The 15,596-nt window shown below is 47.4% G+C and overlaps 9 protein-coding genes across 9 annotated transcripts; 5 read left to right on the top strand and 4 right to left on the bottom strand.

Moving 5' to 3' along the window:
• Positions 1–517: 517 nt before the first annotated feature.
• On the top strand, positions 518–1,111 carry HD556DRAFT_1445111 (uncharacterized protein; the record flags this gene model as incomplete). The annotated part of the gene is made up of 1 exon (XM_041306882.1): positions 518–1,111. One exon carries the CDS (start codon positions 518–520, stop codon positions 1,109–1,111), a length of 594 nt encoding a protein of 197 aa, XP_041158522.1.
• Positions 1,112–1,666: 555 nt separating this feature from the next.
• On the top strand, positions 1,667–2,963 carry HD556DRAFT_639070 (SRA-YDG). The gene is made up of 11 exons (XM_041311158.1): positions 1,667–1,734; positions 1,799–1,861; positions 1,919–1,978; positions 2,046–2,174; positions 2,233–2,249; positions 2,301–2,320; positions 2,376–2,426; positions 2,479–2,555; positions 2,605–2,638; positions 2,687–2,740; positions 2,786–2,963. The coding sequence occupies exons 2-11, from the start codon at positions 1,851–1,853 to the stop codon at positions 2,879–2,881; spliced, it is 549 nt and encodes a 182-aa protein (XP_041158521.1). The 5' UTR covers positions 1,667–1,734; positions 1,799–1,850; the 3' UTR covers positions 2,882–2,963.
• An 84-nt stretch (positions 2,964–3,047) lies between these two features.
• Positions 3,048–5,208, bottom strand: HD556DRAFT_1384711 (uncharacterized protein). Its single transcript, XM_041303348.1, has 4 exons — positions 5,090–5,208; positions 5,034–5,043; positions 3,439–4,976; positions 3,048–3,385 (listed from the first exon to the last, which is right to left on the bottom strand). Coding segments are annotated over exons 2-3 (1,476 nt in total). The 5' UTR covers positions 5,036–5,043; positions 5,090–5,208; the 3' UTR covers positions 3,048–3,385; positions 3,439–3,502.
• Positions 5,193–6,509, bottom strand: HD556DRAFT_639084 (Alpha/Beta hydrolase protein). Its single transcript, XM_041311159.1, has 3 exons — positions 5,986–6,509; positions 5,745–5,931; positions 5,193–5,691 (listed from the first exon to the last, which is right to left on the bottom strand). Exons 1-3 carry the CDS (start codon positions 6,138–6,140, stop codon positions 5,323–5,325), a joined length of 711 nt encoding a protein of 236 aa, XP_041158519.1. The 5' UTR covers positions 6,141–6,509; the 3' UTR covers positions 5,193–5,322.
• On the bottom strand, positions 6,478–7,538 carry HD556DRAFT_639284 (uncharacterized protein). The gene is made up of 6 exons (XM_041311160.1): positions 7,284–7,538; positions 7,187–7,224; positions 7,060–7,128; positions 6,715–7,007; positions 6,568–6,656; positions 6,478–6,512 (listed from the first exon to the last, which is right to left on the bottom strand). The coding sequence occupies exons 1-4, from the start codon at positions 7,361–7,363 to the stop codon at positions 6,928–6,930; spliced, it is 267 nt and encodes an 88-aa protein (XP_041158518.1). The 5' UTR covers positions 7,364–7,538; the 3' UTR covers positions 6,478–6,512; positions 6,568–6,656; positions 6,715–6,927.
• Positions 7,539–8,420: 882 nt separating this feature from the next.
• Positions 8,421–10,952, top strand: HD556DRAFT_1384690 (major facilitator superfamily domain-containing protein). The gene is made up of 11 exons (XM_041303347.1): positions 8,421–8,581; positions 8,644–8,809; positions 8,865–8,918; positions 8,970–9,031; positions 9,086–9,202; positions 9,258–9,364; positions 9,419–9,542; positions 9,602–9,984; positions 10,037–10,289; positions 10,347–10,605; positions 10,657–10,952. The coding sequence occupies exons 2-11, from the start codon at positions 8,679–8,681 to the stop codon at positions 10,796–10,798; spliced, it is 1,632 nt and encodes a 543-aa protein (XP_041158517.1). The 5' UTR covers positions 8,421–8,581; positions 8,644–8,678; the 3' UTR covers positions 10,799–10,952.
• Positions 10,953–11,013: 61 nt separating this feature from the next.
• On the bottom strand, positions 11,014–12,499 carry HD556DRAFT_1384686 (uncharacterized protein). Its single transcript, XM_041303346.1, has 5 exons — positions 12,107–12,499; positions 11,935–12,057; positions 11,673–11,888; positions 11,504–11,620; positions 11,014–11,447 (listed from the first exon to the last, which is right to left on the bottom strand). The coding sequence occupies exons 1-5, from the start codon at positions 12,425–12,427 to the stop codon at positions 11,418–11,420; spliced, it is 807 nt and encodes a 268-aa protein (XP_041158516.1). The 5' UTR covers positions 12,428–12,499; the 3' UTR covers positions 11,014–11,417.
• A 22-nt stretch (positions 12,500–12,521) lies between these two features.
• HD556DRAFT_1384683 (uncharacterized protein) lies at positions 12,522–13,751 on the top strand. Its single transcript, XM_041303345.1, has 4 exons — positions 12,522–12,815; positions 12,866–12,938; positions 12,993–13,110; positions 13,167–13,751. Exons 1-4 carry the CDS (start codon positions 12,548–12,550, stop codon positions 13,578–13,580), a joined length of 873 nt encoding a protein of 290 aa, XP_041158515.1. The 5' UTR covers positions 12,522–12,547; the 3' UTR covers positions 13,581–13,751.
• HD556DRAFT_1384680 (membrane bound O-acyl transferase family-domain-containing protein) lies at positions 13,752–15,277 on the top strand. The gene is made up of 3 exons (XM_041303344.1): positions 13,752–13,860; positions 13,915–14,164; positions 14,225–15,277. The coding sequence occupies exons 2-3, from the start codon at positions 13,916–13,918 to the stop codon at positions 15,227–15,229; spliced, it is 1,254 nt and encodes a 417-aa protein (XP_041158514.1). The 5' UTR covers positions 13,752–13,860; position 13,915; the 3' UTR covers positions 15,230–15,277.
• The last annotated feature ends 319 nt before the right edge of the window (positions 15,278–15,596 follow it).

Here is a 15,596-nt window from a genome sequence, read left to right as displayed (position 1 = left end):
CATTACATACTATTACAAACTTTCGAACTTTGGACTTGACCTCCCACTTACCCACATACTACCTAGGAGAACATAGTAGAAATCTATTCTTTGACACCTCGCGCTCGTATCTCTTGTCTAGTATCTAATCACCACTTAAGCAAACTCACACTTACTCTCACTTGTTTCCGCTCACGCGCGCGCGCTTCCCACGCCTCGCGCGTACCTTCGCTTTCCCGCGCCTCGCGCGCACCTGCGCGCTTTCTCGCGCTTCGCATCAGCCGACCAGTAGCGCCTTCGGCGCGCACTACTAGATCCTTGCTGCACTTGCTTCCCCTTTAGGGTCGAATGCACTTGTCGTCTCAAGTATAGCAGACTAGGCAATGCGCGACCTTACAACATTTACAGATACAGTCAGGAGCATTGTTTTGTTCCTCTCAGTATTGTTGTTTCTACAACGCGTCCGCTTTTGCTGTCGCATGTACAGCCTTTTGGTCTTGCTGCAGGTATGTGTGCTGTCGTATCATCGAAATTTAATATGTTCAACAGTCGAAGACTCGGCGAACTTATTGTTGTTAGTTCCAAAGCTTTCGACCCTTCTCGTAATGTCGCTCATTCCGCTCCCTTCGTTCGTCGCTCACCAGCAGATGGGACCAAGTACTCCGTTCTACACATCCCCTGGACGAAGACTTCGCACGTGGAAGGAGCGGACATTATTTTATCCAATATTGACAATATCACGAATGCGTTCATGGCCATCGACCATCATCTTGTCGCCAACGTGGCTGTTCCATCCAACGCACCCTTCTTCGCATACGAGACTACAGACGGCAAATGGGCTGCAATGACAAAGCCGTGGTTTTTAGCACGCTGCAATCAGGTCTGGAGAGCAGCCAACCTATTAGAGCTTACAGGGCACTGTTTTCGCATCGGCGGAGCAACAGAACTCCTCTTGCGTGGAGTTCCACCTGATGTCGTTGCAGTTCAAGGCCGCTGGAAATCACGAGCCTTTCTAGAGTATTGGCACAAAATAGAATCAATCTTGCCTCTTTTTGTTACTTCCTCGTTCTCGGACTCACGTACAGCTATGATAAATGCATCAATGGACTCATACGCGCGTCGTTATAGTTAATTATTCATACATATTGTCACTGTTTTTAGTTCAATCCAGCGCAATTCGCTCGCAATTGGGGGAGTCGTATGTTTCGAACACGACTGAGTGTAAGCATTGCTCGGATTGGGTTTGGTTGTGTTTCCGAAACATTAATCCAAATACCTCACACTCGAGGGTTCGGTTGTTTTATTTCTCTTCTCGCAGTCTCCGGTATCATTGTCGGCAGTCTCTCAGTCAAGATTCAGAGCTCGAAAACCTCACGCAAACGCATCAATTCTAGCACATCACGTGATCGTCGAAAACGCGTTTACCTGGTTAATAGTTCTGGATCAATCCCTGACATAGCACTTAGAGACAGCACCATTCTCGTTCGGAGACCTTCATATTTTCACTCGGCAATCACCGAGCGACACAACCGAATCCCCTCCCCCCAACTGGCGAAATTCGTTTGAGCACTGCACTACATCAATCGTTAACCTTTTGTTTACTTTCATAAACCGCAATACCATCTCACAGATCGTTAGACGTACGCACAAACACAGCTTCTGTTTAATAATACACTCAGAATCCTCGACGCGTACACTCGCGCTTACCTCGTCTAACGATCTGCTCATTCAGCTTCAGCAGAAACGCAGCACATAGTAAGCCGGTATCTCTAGTCTAAGTCGCCTGCTTATAACCTATAATTCTTGTTCCCACGGTAAGATTCAAAGCTTGATGAGTCATCAAAACAACTAGTACTAAGAACAACCACCAGATGTCATCGCGGTAAGCTCGAATTCAGCTTGTTTGTAAAACATTGTGCAAACATTGTGCTTGATACAGTGATGGGAGAACGTTTGGGCATATCAGTGGCGTGGAGGTTGGCACAAATTTCAACTCAAAGTGAGTGCATAGAGCATGATATTCATACCACAACGAATTCACACTGTGCCCTGTCCAATAATCGTAGAGCTGCGTTAGCCGACGCAGGCGTACATAAACTACAACAATCTGGCATACACGGGGATAAAGAGCTTGGCGCATTTTCCATATGCTTGTCCAAAGGGTATGAGGATAATGTCGACAGGGGAAATATCATGTACGTCCGTTTCCTGCCTGGCCGTCCCACATACTGATATGACTTCTATTATGTTCAGTACGTATGTTGGCTCAGGTTAGTCATTGCGCTATAATGCTCGTGATTTCACTGTTAACCCTTATTCAGGTGGACAAGATGAGGATGGAGTAAGCAATATCAAGTCCTTGTCCTATCATTAAACATGTTACAATTGCATTTTAGAAACAAATAAGTGACCAAGACCCCGATTCCGGAGTTAATAAAGCCATGTTTGTAAGTAAGCTCATTTGTGACAGTTCTTCCTAGTAACTCACATCTTGAGTAGCTCTCCTCTGAAACCAGGCGTCCAGTGCGAGTCGTACGCGGAGCGAATGACGACAACGTTTATTCTCCACGTCGGGGGTGAGGGAAGTGCGCTCGCTCGTAGCTCGCTTTACTGATCCACATTTAGTTTTCGTTACGACGGGCTGTATGTCGTCGATGAGGTGCTGGTTCTTTTCACCATATCATGAACCATTACTGATGCAGACCAGGCCAAGATGATGGACGGAAAGAAAGGATTTAAGATGTGCACCTTTACGCTGAAGGTGAGAAACACCACAAACCCCTATATGTGACTGACCTGTCTCTAGCGAATTGACGAAGAAGGCCAGAAGGCGATACCAATAAGGCGCACCCTCACCCTCGGCAAACTGGCAAAAATGAGGAAGAATACTCGTACCGGATAATTTGCCCGCTATAGTTGTGATATCTTGGCTTTCAATCGTCATGCAATGGAATCTCTTCATATATACCCGTGTATTAGTGTGTACAGTCGTCTGCTTGCGTTTGTAGTTTTACTGTCCAATACCAACCTCCTCATTTGTCTGCCTCATTGATTAGTGCGCGCACGATGTGTGGATCATGCATATATCATATTTGCTCTCAACGAGATGTGCCACTGCAATTTCGATTTGTTGCTAAAACTGTATGTGCGGGAAGTCAGGGTATGCTGTATCCCGGAGCCAGATGTAATGTAAAAGTGGGTGAGCTCCAAACGGACTTCACGAAAGTAACAAAATGGGTGTAATGATGCTTAACAACACGCGTCAGCTGCAGCGGCAGTGCAGTAAGAAAATTCATGGCAGAAGTCGAGAAAAGGCAGCAAAGCAAAGTGTCAGAGCAAAATAACAAGGAAGAAAGGTCAGAATCGGTAATGCAGAACCACTAAATGAACGTATTGGGAAAGACCTCTGAGCGATATCGTTTTAGCGCCAAGGTCCATGCAACAGAGATGATCACTCACCACCAACCATATGCACATGATAGACGACGGATTCATTTACAATGTTACTGGTGGACCTAGGTCATTACGACTGATCCTCATCAGGAATTTCTCCATGCTCATCCGGGATGCTGACGATGCTTTGGGGTCGGTGCTTCAATAAAACGACACTCTCCAGCATGACCACCATGTCTTCAATGTCGTCGTCAACTGCAGGAACCTCAGACCCTGCGCTATGCACAGTTTCTTCTGTGGCGAACTCTTGAGACTCAATTGAATCATCGGAGTTGGCATCCCCATGAGACAGCAGCTCTTCGACCACTGGCAGAGCTTCGGGGTGCACTTCAGGCTCAGAAACTTGAACGTCGTCCACCATTGCGTCAACATGAATCTCAGCATGTGTTGCCTCGGGATGCAAGACTTCCACGATACTCTCCACAACTTCCTCTAAAACGCCTCGGACCCCTATGGCTGGTACCTCGTCGACGTGATCACGAACTTCATGCAAATCGGTGATTCCTTCTGAAATCACGGTTTCCTCTAGGTCATGGCCATTGTCAGAATATCCGCTTTCTAGATGATTGAGCTGATGCTCAACATTGTTGGTAGCAACCTTGGCTGCATCCTCTTGCGTCTTCGCTTCATTCATCCTTGCAGGTGCTAATCCTACCCTAAGTTTTGACGGACCGCGGGGAGTGAGACCTGCAGACGTCGATTTGACGGTACGAATAGGACTAGCCGCATGAGGAGGAGCGCGCGCCTTCGACATGGATGCAGCAGTAGGCTTGCTCAGTCGTTCGGCTGCGCTGCTGCTGAGTGTTGCCTTCTTCACTGGCGGAGGAGCGGGTAGAGGGACATTACGAGAACGTGCAAGAGATGCTGCTGTAGGCGCAAACAAACCCGAGGAAGGCGTCTTTGGACGAGATGCATTGGTCGTATGCACGGCAGGCGTTTTCGGTCGAGAAGGGGTGACAGGTGTTGATTTTGGAACCGATTTGGGGGTGCTACGGACAGTGGAAGTATTGGAAGTAGCTGATTGTCCTGTATGTTGTGGCTTGATGGGCTGAGAGATAGAGGTGGAGAGTGAAGATTTAGGTGGAGACTTCACTGGAGATTTGACCGATGCGGTAGAGGGGCGTGGTTTTGCAGGCGAAGTTGGATTCGTCCGAGACCCAGCAATGGGCGTAGCCTTCCCAGAGACTTGCTTCTTCACTATGGGCGACCTGGCGGGTTCAGGGGGCGTGGATGCGGTCGTGGTGGTCTCTGCCGGCTTCTCTGTCGTGGGCTGAGGGCTCATGGGTGGTGACGTGTTCTGGGCGGCGGAGGAAGAGGACAGAGTGAGCGCGGTTATATCTGCACTCGCAGATGTCACATGTTTAGGCGGCCACTCCCTCTTCTCCTTTGTATCTTCTTTTGCGGAATCACCAGCAATTTGTGACGACACACTGGAGCTGCGCGGGATCGTAGGCGCAACAGAGGACGACTGGCGTTTGTTCTGCTGCTCAAAACGTCCGATGAGATTTGCAACGCTCTGACGAGGTCTCTCATCTGGCAGAGGCCTGCACGACATCATCCGTCAGAGAACCGTTGGTTAGAACAGAACACGAACGACTTACATGGCGCGCCCTGATGACGGTTAGAATAAGAGAATGAAGAAAAGAAAGAAATTTACAGAGCGAGGGTATCCTCGAAAGACCTGACTGGCAGATACGTTGGGAAAGGTGATGATCAAGCGGATACAGAAGGTGATGGTTGTTTTCAGCTTGGCGAGTGACTCGATCCGATTTTGGTAGCACCAAATATATTGCTAGGCAAATAACGAAAACAAGGACGACAAGACATGCGGTATTAATGGTAGTACAAGACAAAACATATAGAAGCAGCGATTGACATGATCAGAACCAATCATGATATCCAGCTGTCAACAGCCTGCTGTAACGCAATTCTAGCTCCGTCACTTTGCCAGAAGTGGTTCGCATCCATCACCGGAATAACATCAAACCTAGCCTTCAACCCATCTGTTCGCCTGAGTGTATCAACCCACTCGTCATATTTCGACTTGCTCGTGAACTCGTCCTCATCTCCGTATATGAGGAGTAGTCTGGCATCAGGGTTGCACAAGATGTCACGTAATGCCAAACTGTACATGCCAGTGTGGAACATAGTCAGTAATCCTCTTGGGCTGATGGGGTAGGATAGCAGTATGTGTGATGTCTTCACTCTGGGGTTCAAAACAGGATGGAGCGAGGCTATCAAAGAGCCATACGAATATCCCTGCAGCCTTACATCAAGGCGTGCACTGATATTTTTCAGGATGTTGTGCTCACAATAACCGTCAAAGAATCAACTTCGGGTTTCTCTGCCAAGAACTCCTGCACGAGAGCCTTGAGATCCTCGCCTTCCGCTTTGCCTGTGAGGGAAGGCCATCCACTGGACTTGCCGACACCTCGGGAATTATACCGTATCACGTAGTAGTTTTTGTGTTGCAATAATCTAGTGAGTACCTTCAGAGTCCTTTGAACTCACCATCAGTACCCGCAAGGGTTTGTGCATTGGCATGGCACTGACGGTTCATACATGTTGCCCCCAAGCCACGACCAGGGATGCAAGAGGATCGCCAGTTTCTTGGAATCTAGCTCCGGTCTCGGGTACCACATATTAACTTGCAGTGTAACGCCCGTAGACACTGATCTCGAACCCTCCGAGGTCTGTGAGGGGACCATTTTGCGAGACCACGTTACGAGTTAGAAAAGTTCTCGGTCGTGCGGTGCCTATGTAGGCCCTCGCGCTTACGTGTTCCGAGAAGTTCCGAGTAGCCACTGATCACGTGTAAGTAGTACTGACCTCGAGAGTCGAGAGAGCTGACGCAGTATGTAGTGACCTTAGTGCACCTGACTACAGGTTGGGCTGACATCACGATACAGCCTAGCAGTGCTATAGGCCTTGCAGCAAATAACAACCAGCCATTCTATGCGCGCCTCACTTCAAGCCTTCCAAAGTTCTTGAAACGTTCTGGAATCGTCAATTTCAAGTTGACGATAAAAGCCAGGGTCAACAGTGAATTCTATGCTAGCGGCTTGGCCTTGCGTTCTGCTCTTTGATAAAGAAGCTGAAGCTTCAGGGATGCGGCGAGAGGTGATAAGACTATACCTTGATTGGATTACAGAATTCCACCTGTAGTAACCTGTTGCTCGAAATGCATTGCGCAGTTTCTGAACACGTTCAGTGAACGTTGTCGGCTATATGTGAACAATTTCAAACCGAGGTCCGTAGTGCGCACCATCAAGGCATTCTTCCCTTAACAAGTCCAGTGGATAAGTCAAGATTGCATGGTTCAGTCAGCCATACAGCTGCTGGAGCGATACGATAGCAGATAACGATGATTCATGAAGCTGTCAACGCAGCAATGATTAGGCGTGGCAGTTTATTTTTCAAGACTCCTCTTCCAACATCTGTTGCCATGAAATAGAGGAATGATTTCGGCCGACGCCAAGAGGTGATAACGATCTGTCAAGTATCAGACGTAGAGTTTGAAGGATACATGCGCTTCAGGTGTCGATACTTGCGGAGCGAGTACAAGGCAAGGGTTTCTGACATGTTTAATGAGTTGAAGCAAGGAGTTTCGAAGCACTTCTAACTCGCCGTTCTTGATATATTCTCCAAATCTGAGCGCCTTCTCTATTTCCTCGTCATCAGTGAGGTTCCGGTTTTCTGTTGAAATGAAAACCATTGATAACGTTGTGCGAGATTATCGTGGAAGCCAACCCACTTTCGAACAAGCGTCTAAGCTTCCCATGGAAGTCATATCTAAAGTGCATATGTGGATTTGATTGGACACTTAAGGTAGATGTGAAATTGAGGCATACGAAGGTTCATAATCTCTGCCCAGTCGGTGGAGTTCCTTATAAAGCGCAAGGGCTCTGAGTCGAGTTACCTTCGAAGCCATCTCTGGCTGAAGCGTCGTGGTCCAATTGACCGACTCCAACGTGCTTTGACAGTGAATGATAGCGGTACTGCTTGGAGTTAGTTAGTAGGTGGAACGTGCCACAGCCACTGTCTAAGGTAGACTACCCATGTGACTTAAGCGCTGAGCGCAGTGAAAATCGGACCGAGATCGAGTAACTTATGTAGATCATCCTGTACTCCATGTTGATATCTTGTACTATATATCCATTTCATATGGAAGTAGTAACGTGGCAGAACTATGTACAAGAGGGACAGGAACAAAGCTTTACGTCATCCATACACTTGATTATAGATCCGCTCCCTCCTGTCTCCAAGCACGTGTGGAAATCGCATACGTGTCATGCGTAAACACCGTAGAAATTGGATACACACTTGACCCGATGTGAACCGGACTTGCCACATTGACTGCCACAGTGCCGCTGTAAGCCATTGCCATTGACTCTTGTGGTGCTTGATTAAGTTTCGGACTCGCTTGTAGGTAGCTAAGAGCCCAAGACCAAGCCAAGACGTTACCTCAAATCGAAGATTCTGAGCAGGCACCAACTGTGCGGCGTGAACGTCGCAGGACATGTGTAGCCTCGAGGCACGCAGCTGTCAGCACGTCGGATCATAAGACTCAGTATACCAGGTTTGACGCGGATGTCGAGGAATATCAAGTCGCAGATACGCCGTACGGCCAACAAAATATAAACCAACTTGAAGACCTTAAACGCAGCTTGATCACCGGAACTAATCCTAGCAGGAACCGGTGCGATTGAGCATGATATTATCTTTTAGAGTTTAGTCACTTGTCAGCTTAAGCCTTATATCCTGAAGCTGAATGTGAACATTCAACTTGAACGTTTGAACGTTCTTGCACGCCACAATGACATAACTTTGACACACGTACTGTGCACAGGATCGCGCGTCCCAGCTGATGTGGCTAGGCCGGAGCTGTACCATATTGCTGTATCAATGATTCTGATTCTGAATTCGAATAGTAGTCCATAGCTAGTATAAGTACCCTAAGAGGAAACGTTCGAAAATATATCGATCGTAATTGAACGTGCAGAATAATTAGTCATCAATACCGCACTTTCCATTGGATCATCGGTATTGAACGTGTAAGGAACCCTGATTGCAAACAGCATGGTGGCACTATAGATCCAGACCAGATCGATAACGATGATCACCCAAACCAGACGCATATAAAATGCAGGTGCGTACTTACCGTCTTCAGGATCCTCCTCTCCACTTCCCCCTTATAAGTTATCGTATCAGTTTTTACCAGGGACCTCCCCCCCCGTGAACTCGCGATGACTTCGAGCCATGAACACCAATCCAGTCGTGCATCATACCATGAAAAGGGGCAGACTAGTACTAATATTACCGTACTTGACGAGCGTCGTCGTGCGGCTCTAGCAGAAATCGATAATGCGCCCTTCTCGTAAGTCTCGCAATTTTGTTTGATTTCAATTCTTACAAGTCCATCTCGCCCCTAGTTGGTTCCATGTCAAGGTTTGCCTGGTAGCTAGTGTAGGTTTCTTCACCGATGCGTAAGTTACTATATTGATGTGCTACAACTACCTCCGCTCATCCACCGTCAGCTACGACATTTTTGCTATCAACATCGCCTCCGTAATGTTGGGATTTGTCTATGGTCACACAAGTGAGTATCCAGAACCTTTCCATTGTGGTTAATGTTACATGTCATTCCTACTAGACAACCAGCTCAGCGCCAATCAAGGTTTGGGTGTGAAAGTAGCTACTCCCGTCGGGAACTTGGTTGGCCAAGTACTTTTCGGGTGGCTCGCAGATATTATCGGCCGGAAGCGGATGTGTAAATCCAATTTCATGTCCGAGCTTACCCCCAGCACTAATCCACGCTCTCATAGATGGCGTCGAGCTAATGATCATGATTATCGCGACATTTGGTCAGGCTCTCGCTGGTGAGGCTCCAGCAATAAATATTCTAGGTGTTATCATTGTCTGGCGTTTCATTGTAAGTACAACAATCCAATTCCGCAAAGTCTACTCCTCACAGTCCCATGAACAGATGGGGGTTGGTATCGGTGGTGACTACCCATTGAGTGCCATCATTTCCTCAGAATTCGCTGCTACACGTTCACGTGGTCGTCTCATGACTGCCGTGTTCGCTGCACAAGGATGGGGCCAATTCGGTTGGTTGATACATATTGTCTCCCCAAATTATGTGGTTAACTAATCATCCACAATGTAGCTGCCGCTCTCGTCGGTATCATCGTTGTAGAAGCATATAAGAATTCCATTCTCAGTGCTACGTTCCCTTGCGTTGTCCCTGTCGATCAAATGTGGCGTCTCTTGATTGGTCTTGGATGTGTCCCTGGAGTTATTGCACTATACTTCCGTCTTACCATCCCGGAGACTCCTCGTTTCACCATGGACATCGAACGCAATATTGCGCAGGCAACGACAGATATTGACAACGTGTTAACAACAGGGAAGTCAGTCCATAATGAAGATGCCCCCGTCCAGCTTGTCGAAGCCCCGAAGGCAACCCGCGCAGACTTCCGAGCATACTTCGGCCAGTGGAAGAACTTGAAAGTCTTGATTGGCACTGCCTACTCGTGGTTTGCTCTCGATGTAAGTTCCAACTCAGCTCCGAGGTTCCAAGTTAAGTTTTTTTTGCGTTCAGATCGCTTTCTACGGCCTTGGTCTCAACAGCTCGATCATTTTGACGGCAATAAACTTTGGGGGCCCCACTAGCGAACCAACATCGCTCTTTGTTTATGAGACCTTATACAACATTTGTGTTGGTAATCTTATCCTCTCCATCGCGGGCTTGATTCCAGGATATTGGGTATCTTTCCTGTTTATCGACTCCTGGGGCCGCAAGCCCATTCAATTGATGGGCTTCACCGTACTCACCATCCTTTTCATTATCATGGGTCCGTACACTTCATCCCTATAAATTCAGGTACATGGAGTTGACAAATTCTCGGCAGGTTTCGGTTATCATAAGTTGGACACCCCCGGCCCGGGCAGGAAAGCTTTTGTCTTCCTGTACTGCCTCACCAACTTCTTCCAAAACTTTGGTCCTAACACGACCACTTTCGTCGTTCCGGGAGAGGCCTTCCCCACCCGTTACCGATCAACTGCACATGGTATCTCTGCTGCATCCGGCAAGCTTGGAGCTGTCATATCCCAGGTTGGCTTTTATCAGCTGATTAACATCGGTGGCAAGAACAAATTCATAGGCCATATGTGAGCAGCACAAATTTCAATCCATGCACAGAATCTAAATTTGAGTTTTAGTATGGAGATTTTCGCCCTGTTCATGTTTACTGGTATTTTCTCGACACTTCTCATCCCCGAAACGAAGCAAAGATCGCTTGAAGACATTTCGAATGAGGAGCAGGAAGGCTACATCCAAGGCGTTCCTGAAGCGACATCCTAGGCATATAGCGCGGGACACCATGAAAATGGTGTCTTGCGAACTTAGCCACGGACTACGCTCACTATCTATGAATACTTTCTATGTCTCCTCAGTTTGTATCGGTGCACTCAATAAACAATGCATGTAATTACAATGAAAACAACAACCGTATAATGTTAGTTTAAACTCGCCCTGTTGGTAACCGAACACGTTAATGAAACTGTAAGCTTCACAGAAAGGTACAGTGTTGATGTCATAGCACTGATTGGCAGCGGTTCTTCTTCTCCAGAGCTTTCTGGAGAAGTGATCGCAAAATGTGCTATACAGACTGCTATGTCCGGAAGCGCCCTCAGGCCTCAATATTCAATACCGATGCACTCAGGGGGGTAGATGGGAGAGCAAACAGCTGCCGGCCTGGAGGAGAACACACAACACTTCGCAGAGCTATCTATACTGTCTGAGCTTGCCGCTGGGAACTAATCGACAATCGAGAGCAGTATCCGCAAGTTGAAATGAGGAAGTTTTCTCAAGCACAAGTCGAGTCTCTAGGGTAGCCAAGCACTGCAAGAGCTATAAGAAGACATAATACTACAGGATATTTCCTCGCTAGATGAAACATCGAGATACATGTCAATTTAGATTATGACGCCACTGTTTTGAGTTTCTTTTTCTGTACGACACAAGGGAGTAAGCCATGGCTATTGGCATGCTGAGAAAAGGGCCTACATAGCTGACAGCGTCGAAATCATATTTAATGCCAACTTCGGCCAGCTTTCGCTTCCTCTCATTTTCCCTTTGAATCAGACGCTTCTCGGCTTTTCGCATGCTTTCTTGGGTTCGTGGCTACCAATAATAGGACTGAGTCATGTCGTTAGTAAACCTTCATTCGACGGACCTTGTTATGTTCTTTCCGCACAATCTGATCTCTTGGGATGGCCTTCCACTTTTTATTTGCACCTACCCACAACTCGGGGTGCACCTTCTCCTTGGGTATTATCTTGCACTTGAGTATATGGCCCATCAACAAATAGTTATCCATTGTCTCTGCGACAATTTGCGCGACAGACGCCGAGTCGAACTCAACAAAACCGTAGTGTTTTGATCTGCCAGTCTGATTCACCGTCAGATGATGCTAACCACCACGAAAATTTGAATACCTTTTTGTTCCGTGAGACACGCAATCTTGTTACATCCCCGAATTGAGAGAGATATCCTTTCAACTGATCTTCGTAGAACCCATGTGGTAGGCGGCCCATGTATATTACACCTCGGTCTTGAGTCTATTCCACTGTAAGAGATGGCATGTCAATGGCCGGTAGGTACACTCACTGGATGCCGTTTCGCTTTCTCAAGTTTCCTCTTTACTGTTGCATCATCCTTGGCGACAGTAGGTAGTCGCCCGATATCAACCTCTTCATCAGCCACTGCATCATCGTCGGATGAATCATCCTCGTCTGTTGAGAAACCATAAAGATGTTCATCGTCCTCGGCATCCGAGTCTTCACTTTTTTCTGAAATAACTTCAGGCTCCTTCGCAGGTTTCGGTATTGGCTTCGGCTTGGAAATTAGATCAGCAGAAAACGATGTACGTTTTCCAGGATTTGAAATCGACGTTTTTGAAGCCGACTTGAGCGACGATTTTGGGGCCATGTCGATGATTTTTCGAGTATAGTTCAAGTGCCGGTGACCTAGCTATGATTACTATATTAGTAGATTAGTACTCTTCAGAAGCTTTTGGACAACAAACCACAACAACTCGTCTGATGCTTCATGATCTCAAAGTTCGCTAATCCGCACCTCCAAAGTCAAGACTTTGAGCTTGTGTCTCGAGCACAGCTTAGGTCTGATGTAGACCCCTTTATTGACACGGACGGTACATCTGATGTTGAGGTCACGACCTCGAAGCGCAAGCTGTATGAGCTCCTCTTCTCAGAGTTTGAGCAGTTTCTATCAACAACTCCTAGTCATCCTCGTAGGAAGAAAAGGCGATGCAATGGGAACGAGCTAACACCACCGGACGTAGAGGATGGTCTAATATGTATGTATCTAAACGTGTAAGAAATGCTTCATAACGGCTCATCTATACAGCGTTTCGTCTGCTTTCCAGTACAGCACCTCCAAGGACCATATCAACTATCCCGAAACCTCCACCCAGGCCAAAGTACTTTATTTCACATTGAATTTTTCCTCCACTCATGATTCTCCTTGTCTGAAGAACAAGACCACCTGATTGCGAAGACAATCCTATCCAAGCTGACGAACGGATGAGACGCGCCCAGTCTGTAGCCGTAGACTTTACACGGCCAGACGTGCCGTCGCAAAAGCACCTCAATGTGCGTAATATGCAGTATCAACAATTTTTGGCGTTGTAGAAAATCACCCCATTCAGTCATTTGTACAAGACAACCAGAAAGTCATTCGTATGAAGGGCGATTTACCAATTCCTCACCCTGCAGTGATGGTCACCGAAAGTCATCGACACAGAATAGTGCGTAGGCAGGCAGGACCAACAATACCTGGTGCCATCGACTCCCCGCATTCATTGCGGGCAACCTGCATTGTCTTCCCTACTGCTTTCCCTGAGGATTTGCAACCACATCGCAAGACACACGCCAAAGCAGTTAAGAAGCGGTCTTACGAACGCCCGCCTCCTGCTTATTGGAGGCCAGATTCTAATCAACGGGGACAATGCGCGGGCTATGGATTGGGCTATCCAGGAAGTTGGAGTGTTCGTTACGAGGGCGATCCGAGGAAACGATGGTATGTGAGAGATACAATGCGGAAAGCGACTTTCATCGCGTAGAACTTCTTTGTTGCTGTTGAGCGTGATTATTCTTCGAATCACATTCATGGACGTTTACTTTTTTGTGAGTTGGAACTTTACTTAGATTGAGGCAGCTTTGAGTTTGAGGCACCTTGAAGTGGTAGCCCTATGATAATAGACCTTATCTCCATTTGTCTAGTATGGTTCTAAACTCTAACGATGCCGTACTAGCAACGTTCGTGCACTGCATCGAACGAAGTTTGTCTTGCTGTCAGCACATCGGATTGTACAGTTCATCAATTGGAACATACATTACAGGGTATACTGCATTTCCCATGTTCATAGTAGTTCATCATTGACAAAAAGCTCTCAGCATGGCCAGCCTCAGTAGACTGCTTGTACCCCAGGAGAGAGTTTCGTTGTCGGTATCAACTCTTTCAACAGTTTTTTTGCCGGCCTTTGTATCGTACCTTGCAATGGGCGTGCTGGTTCAGCGAAAACGCACTGCAACAATCCGCTTTGCGCTTCTTCCAGTTATATTGCTGTGCGCATATCGAGCTGGCTCGTCGCTCGATTTTTCTTTCGGCATTCCCAACTACCGTTTTCTCAATCAAGGCTTAGTTGTGAGTGTACCGAATAACATATCACGAGGAGCTCTGTCTCATCCAAGTATTACAACTCAGCTTGCCACATTCACCCTTTCGATGCGATCGACTGCTTGGGCTTTCGCAAAAAAACCATACAAACGAATGACTTTGGAACCAAACAAAAGTTTCCACGGTGATACCATGTCAGGCAACACAAGCAACCAGTTTACCAACATTGAGAATACCCCACTATTTACCGCTACCTGGAACGTGTGGGATCTATCAGTTAACCTTCGCGGGATTGGGTGGGATTGGGCGGAAGGCTTACGCATTCCAGAGAGCAGTCTTGGAGCAAAGTCAACATTGGAGTTCCTGCTCATCACTCTCGCGAAGCTACTGTTCTATGCGCTCGCATTTGATGCTACCTCTGGAGCCGCTCGCGATTTTTCTCCAGAAACATTTGGATCAATTGAAGGGGGCACAATATTTGACCCATCGCTGCCGCCTCTCAGTCGCTATACCCGGTCTACTATCATTACGATCCTCTCTGGTTGGACAGCATATTTTGTGATTGAATTGGTGTATCAGATACACGCTATTGAGTTCGTCTTGTTATTCAGACAAGCACCGTCTCAATGGCCGCCCTTGTTTGATGCTCCGTGGCTTTCGACATCGTTGACCAGTTTTTGGGGTCACAAGTGGCATCAATTATTCCGGGAGTGCTTCATATCAGTCGGTGCTCGACCATTGTCATACCTCCTTGGTCGCACTGGAGGGGTCGTGGGCGCATTCCTCATCTCAGGCGCTCTGCACTATTTTGGATTGAAGGCAATGGAACGAGGTGGCCACCCTGTTGTTGTGTTTGGGTTCTTCATGATGCAGGCCATCGGCCTAATTCTTGAAGGCATATGGAAAAAACGTACGGGCTTACGTGTCGATGGATTTTTGGGCTTGTTGTGGACTTGGCTCTGGGTGGTCTTTTGGGCCAACTTCATGGTTGATGTATGGGGGAGAGTTGGTTTGGTCGGGTCCAAGTTCTTTCCCGACGACTACAGACCAACAGTCTTACTTGTCCACTGGTTGGAATATTATTTTATGTAATGCAGAAGCAATCAACGAGGCGCCTATAAACAGAGCAGACATCAATATTGATGCGCCAGCCGGATCTCCATTACTTTTCAGACTTCCGACATTGTCTCCTGCTGCCCCATCGTACTTGTCCAAGATTTGTGCGAATACCTCGGATGCGCGGCTCGTATGCAAAATTCGGGAGATGCCTGCGTGTAGTGCGATGAAATGAGCGTTAGCTAGTCTCGTGTGGGGGAATCTGATGGTTTCACCGAGGAGCTCGCGAGGGTGTATTACAGTATCCACGGCCTGCCCCCAACCTTGACTACGTACTCGTTTTCTCGCTGCCGGGAGCGCTGATCAATGAGGCATTGCGGGGATGAGAGAATGCAGGCTCACC

The sequence above is a fragment of the Suillus plorans genome (assembly GCF_016647745.1).
Source record: "Suillus plorans strain S12 chromosome Unknown HD556scaffold_41, whole genome shotgun sequence".
Classification (NCBI taxonomy): domain Eukaryota; kingdom Fungi; phylum Basidiomycota; class Agaricomycetes; order Boletales; family Suillaceae; genus Suillus; species Suillus plorans.
The sequence above is the reverse complement of the archived record's forward strand: the minus strand, read 5'-3'. Positions and strand labels throughout refer to the sequence as shown.

Excerpts from the sequence above, each read along its gene's own strand:
- HD556DRAFT_639070 (XM_041311158.1), top strand. Across the intron at positions 1,979-2,045 it reads GGCACAAATTTCAACTCAAA|AGCTGCGTTAGCCGACGCAG; the intron begins GTGAGTGCATAG and ends CAATAATCGTAG. Across the intron at positions 2,427-2,478 it reads GAGTTAATAAAGCCATGTTT|CTCTCCTCTGAAACCAGGCG; the intron begins GTAAGTAAGCTC and ends CATCTTGAGTAG.
- HD556DRAFT_639084 (XM_041311159.1), bottom strand. The coding sequence starts at position 6,140 with ATGGTCCCCTCACAGACCTCGGAGGGTTCGAGATCAGTGTCTACGGGC. Across the intron at positions 5,932-5,985 it reads GGGGGCAACATGTATGAACC|GACTCTGAAGGTACTCACTA; the intron begins GTCAGTGCCATG and ends GTGAGTTCAAAG. Across the intron at positions 5,692-5,744 it reads TTGATTCTTTGACGGTTATT|GGATATTCGTATGGCTCTTT; the intron begins GTGAGCACAACA and ends GTAAGGCTGCAG.
- HD556DRAFT_639284 (XM_041311160.1), bottom strand. The coding sequence starts at position 7,363 with ATGGCTTCGAAGGTAACTCGACTCAGAGCCCTTGCGCTTTATAAGGAA. Across the intron at positions 7,225-7,283 it reads GGCAGAGATTATGAACCTTC|ATATGACTTCCATGGGAAGC; the intron begins GTATGCCTCAAT and ends TATGCACTTTAG. Across the intron at positions 7,129-7,186 it reads GCTTAGACGCTTGTTCGAAA|AAAACCGGAACCTCACTGAT; the intron begins GTGGGTTGGCTT and ends TCATTTCAACAG.
- HD556DRAFT_1384690 (XM_041303347.1), top strand. The coding sequence starts at position 8,679 with ATGACTTCGAGCCATGAACACCAATCCAGTCGTGCATCATACCATGAA. Across the intron at positions 8,810-8,864 it reads ATCGATAATGCGCCCTTCTC|TTGGTTCCATGTCAAGGTTT; the intron begins GTAAGTCTCGCA and ends TCTCGCCCCTAG. Across the intron at positions 9,543-9,601 it reads ACAAGGATGGGGCCAATTCG|CTGCCGCTCTCGTCGGTATC; the intron begins GTTGGTTGATAC and ends TCCACAATGTAG.
- HD556DRAFT_1384686 (XM_041303346.1), bottom strand. The coding sequence starts at position 12,427 with ATGGCCCCAAAATCGTCGCTCAAGTCGGCTTCAAAAACGTCGATTTCA. Across the intron at positions 11,889-11,934 it reads GTGTCTCACGGAACAAAAAG|ACTGGCAGATCAAAACACTA; the intron begins GTATTCAAATTT and ends ACGGTGAATCAG. Across the intron at positions 11,621-11,672 it reads TGCGGAAAGAACATAACAAG|CCACGAACCCAAGAAAGCAT; the intron begins GTCCGTCGAATG and ends TATTATTGGTAG.
- HD556DRAFT_1384683 (XM_041303345.1), top strand. The coding sequence starts at position 12,548 with ATGATCTCAAAGTTCGCTAATCCGCACCTCCAAAGTCAAGACTTTGAG. Across the intron at positions 12,816-12,865 it reads CGTAGAGGATGGTCTAATAT|CGTTTCGTCTGCTTTCCAGT; the intron begins GTATGTATCTAA and ends TCATCTATACAG. Across the intron at positions 12,939-12,992 it reads AAACCTCCACCCAGGCCAAA|AACAAGACCACCTGATTGCG; the intron begins GTACTTTATTTC and ends CCTTGTCTGAAG.
- HD556DRAFT_1384680 (XM_041303344.1), top strand. The coding sequence starts at position 13,916 with ATGGCCAGCCTCAGTAGACTGCTTGTACCCCAGGAGAGAGTTTCGTTG. Across the intron at positions 14,165-14,224 it reads TTCTCAATCAAGGCTTAGTT|CTTGCCACATTCACCCTTTC; the intron begins GTGAGTGTACCG and ends ATTACAACTCAG.